At 36.2% G+C, this 4,419-nt stretch overlaps 1 protein-coding gene across 1 annotated transcript in view; it reads right to left on the reverse strand.

The window, feature by feature from the left end:
* Positions 1 to 1,008, reverse strand: part of LOC135210068 (DNA damage-inducible transcript 4 protein-like) — a 4,310-nt gene extending 3,302 nt beyond the window's left edge. The window contains exon 1 of the mRNA XM_064242867.1: positions 598 to 1,008. Within this exon, the coding sequence (XP_064098937.1) occupies positions 598 to 676 (79 nt within the window). The 5' untranslated portion in view covers positions 677 to 1,008. The remainder of the gene's footprint in view (positions 1 to 597) is intronic.
* Between the last annotated feature and the right edge of the window lie 3,411 nt (positions 1,009 to 4,419).

The raw sequence follows: 4,419 nt of genomic DNA on the forward strand, positions 1-4,419 counted from the left end.
GAAGCTAGACTTTATTTTGTCTCGTGGACTTTTACAGGAAATCAGAGCATTTTTGCGAATTTCCCTGGCCTTGGACGGAGTTCCCCCCCAAGCGCTGGTGAAACTTCTGGTTCTGGCCGCGTTATGGCTCTAAGGTTGCCGTATTCTTATCAGATTATGTGATGGTGATGGGATAAAGATTCTGTAGAGATACAGTTACAAAGTGATACAACTCCCTCCATACTGTCAGCTCACTCTCCTCATGAAGTTCTATTAACCGTTAATATAAATGAAAGCCAAAGTGAACGTTTTTAAATGAAAAGTATGTATGTACACATGCGTGGTCACACAGAGGCTTGCAGACATTATACGTACAGACTTGCACACAGGGACAAACAGGCATACATGTATATGTATTTTATTGTTGACAAAAAAAAAAAAAAAAAACCTTACAATTGGGTTGTAACGATTTCTGTCATTAAAAAAGCACTTTTAAATAAAAGTATGTAACTTACGTGATATACTCTATACTTTGTCAATAAACTGATTAACTGCGAAACTAAACACGCGTGAAAGTAAGCTGTATATAGTATGTACCTATACACCGTCAAAACTCACCTTCCTCTGTAGGTAAAGGCCCAAGGAGATCAGTTAAGGTCGACGTGGGCGCTGGCGACAGCACTTTCATATGTGCCATTCTGGATCAACCGCTGGAATTTTCTTTTAGAACGGCAGCTGAGATGATTCAATTTCCTCTTGCCTGAAGACTTCAGGTCCTGTGAATTTTGTTCCTTCCTGTAGAGGCCTACGTATGTAGATGTGTACGTTTGTATCACCTGTAGAAGGATTTTTTTTTAGTAGACTAAAAAAATAAACGTTCTAATCAAGAAGGATTCTTGCAGGTGTCCACTCCTGTTCTAAAAGGACTCTTCTTCTTCAGTAAGTCCTGTAGAGCAAATCCTTTTGTGTTGTTTCCCCTCCTCACCTCTGAGAAGTCCTGACGATAACTGAGTCGATCTGTCTTGGGAGCCTTGCTCACTATGTGCGCTACAACTTGCAACACACACACACACACTCACACACACACAGAGCAGTGGCACTGTCTTGTGCCGCTAGCCAATTAGTTAAGACACGGTGCCAAATTATCTGTAAACTTGTTTAAAATATCTCTTAGTCACTGGATGACTTGAGTGCTCAACTTCTATTCTGCTTTTGATTGCAAATGGAAATTCTTGTCTGGTAAAACAAAACCTGATTTAAACATCATAAAATGTGACTGAGCGATTAAGGCCTCCCAATTGGCATCCTCTGGGTATCGAGACTTTGTGACACAGGAACGAAAAGCTGTGGAAAACGTTCCTGGTCAACATTACAGCGAGTACACATACAAACACATAAACACGCAACACCTGTACTAGAAAATAAGGGATGTTAAGTAAGAGACAGACAGTGACAACATGAAAATTCTCGATTTAATTTATAGCATAATTCCCGAGATTAAAAATGAAAGGTATTTTGGATATACAGTATTTCCTGAGACTGAAAATTTAGTAAGGCTTATTTTTCATTTTTATTTGGTACATGAAAATTTAATCCATATACATTTACACATTCTGTACAAGTAAAGTATATATAGAATATGTATTTGTACATCATAAACATTTATGCTACGTTACTAAAAGACAGATGGGGATGGGGGGTGGGGGGTGTTACTTAACAACCACGTATAATAAAATTGGAATATTTAGTTGCTTCCCAAACTGGAATTTGGTAATTAAACCGTCAAATTATGATAGAATCTTGAGCATTACGTGACAATGAATGCTTAAATGCTCTCTCTCTCTCTCTCTCTCTCTCTCTCTCTCTCTCTCTCTGTTGCTATCTGATGCTACACAGTAGTTGACATGGCCATGCTAACAGCACATTTAGCTTTTCTCTTTGGACGTTAAGCCGAGATAAATGGACGCGTGGGTCTGTTATCTGATATAGAGACAACCTGCATGTTGACTACTTGAAAAGTGACTACTTAACTTGAAAAATCACTACTTGAATAGTGACTACTTGAAGAGTGTCTACTTAAACAGTTAGTGACTACTAAAATAATGACTACTTAAACAGTGACTATTTAACTTGAAAAGTGACTACTAAACTAATGATTACTTCAAAGGTGACTACCTAAATAGTAAATAACTACTTAAAATAGTAACTACTTAAATTGCGCCTACTTAACTTGAAAAGTGACTACTTAAACAGGGACTACTATAATAACAACTACTTAAAGGTGCCTACTTAAATAGTAAATAACTATTTAATAGAGGACTACTGGAACGACACTTAAAAGGTTGCGCCTACTTAACTTGAAAAGTGACTACTTAAACAGGGACTACTATAATAACAACTACTTAAAGGTGCCTACTTAAATAGTAAATAACTATTTAAATAGAGACTACTGATAACGACTACTTAAAAGGGGCCTACTTAAATATTAAAAAAAACAACCATAAATAGTGACTACTTAAACAATGCCTACGTAATCTGGATGCGTGTACTTACACCCGCATTCAGAAAACTCTCCCAAGTGAGAAACGAGCGGCAGCAGAAACAAATGTAGTAAATAAATTGCTCCTTTTAGGTGAATGACACTTTGCAAGGCCGGCCCCCTTCTTTATAGGAGTTGAACACAACACCACCACCATCCACCGACTCTCATTATTCTTAAACATCTTTTCAACTCCTCTGCAATAGAGATGACTTGCAAAAGGAAAATTGCCCTTCTCGCGTGAGAAACAGCGTTGCAAAACTAAACGTACTTGATAACTCACGTGAAATTATTTCTCAGAATTCGTTTGTTTATAGAGTTTGTTTACATTTATCTCTACGAGCTACTTATGAGTGCAATCGGTTATTCTAGTCTTCTAATTGAACTTCATTCCCTCCTTAGTCCTTTTCTTTTCTTTCTTCCATAGCGAGTATCCTTATCTGTAAAGGGGGCCAGGAAATTTAATATTTTCTGTTTAAATTTAATGACATTTCCTGCTTGTTATAAGAATATGCATGCGTCAAAAAATAATAATTACAATAATAATAACCACCAATAATTTGTACAGAGCCATGTTATACATTTACAGCTATAAAATGAAAAATAAAGTTCACCGAAAAGTATTACAATATTCTGGATTTATATTTGACAAATTTTGCAGAAAGCACGTCTTAACTACTACGATACTAGTCTCTCTCTCTCTCTCTCTCTCTCTCTCTCTCTCTCTCTCTCTCTCTCTCTCTCTCTCTCTCTCTCTCTCTCTTCTAATTTCTTTAACAAGTGGTGAAACAAATGTCTGCTATTATTTGCCTGTCCCAGAAATAGAACAATACATAGGATACATGAGCATGATGGAGCAATGCAAAGGGTGTATAGGCTATATGAGATGGCCAAGATATGTAATCTGTATATTTGATACTGTAACAGACATATCTGTTCATCTATCCACGGGTGTCTCAAAAATCACACTAAATAAATTTAACTTTAAAAAAACAAGATCGAATCTTAATTAGACGTCAAACATGTTGCTTTTACCAAAACAGAAAAATGAAATAACTTTTTTGTAAGTAGATTCCGTATGGTACGCAATAAAAGGAAAACCCAGTTACATAGTTTGAAAATGTTTGATTTAATACATATATCAAATATTTAAATTACATAAATATGCAATTGTACATAAAAATCAATAAAGAGTACATACCCATAACGTATACATACAATTATAATAACACACGAACAATAAATAAATATAATATATATATATATATATATATATATATATATATATATATATATATATATATATATGCATACATACACACACAATTTATAATATACATGCACGTGTATGCGTGAGTGTGCATAAAGACAAGTAATGAGATTAAAGCTTACACAGAATTGTCTCACGTGTCATGACAACAATTAAATCCGCCATCCTTCTTATCTCCTGTGCTGGCAAGACGTGCTTGGGCCTCGACGGAGAGGATAGCGTTGTAGCAGCAGACGCGACACGAGACCAAAAGGAACCTCAGGAGAGGCAGTTAACTGTTGTCGTTCAATCCGAGAAAGCGCTCGTTCTTGTCAAGTATATATATCATGGACGGAAGGAACAGTTACGCGAATGTCGTCTTGTCTTCCTGTTTGGTCCCCCAAACGACAGCTTGCTTCTGGTCATTCTTGTCGGGGTTCATTTGAAAGGATGTCGTTAGGTTAATATTATGTTTGTAACTGTTTTAGTAGGTATATATAAACTCTCTCTCTCTCTCTCTCTCTCTCTCTCTCTCTCTCTCTCTCTCTCTCTCTCTCTCTCCAATAATTTCAGAATAAGCAAGTATTTACATACATTTTGACACATTTACACACACACACACACACACACACACACACACATATATATATAT

Source organism: Macrobrachium nipponense, chromosome 39 (assembly GCF_015104395.2).
Source record: "Macrobrachium nipponense isolate FS-2020 chromosome 39, ASM1510439v2, whole genome shotgun sequence".
Classification (NCBI taxonomy): Eukaryota; Metazoa; Arthropoda; class Malacostraca; order Decapoda; family Palaemonidae; genus Macrobrachium; species Macrobrachium nipponense.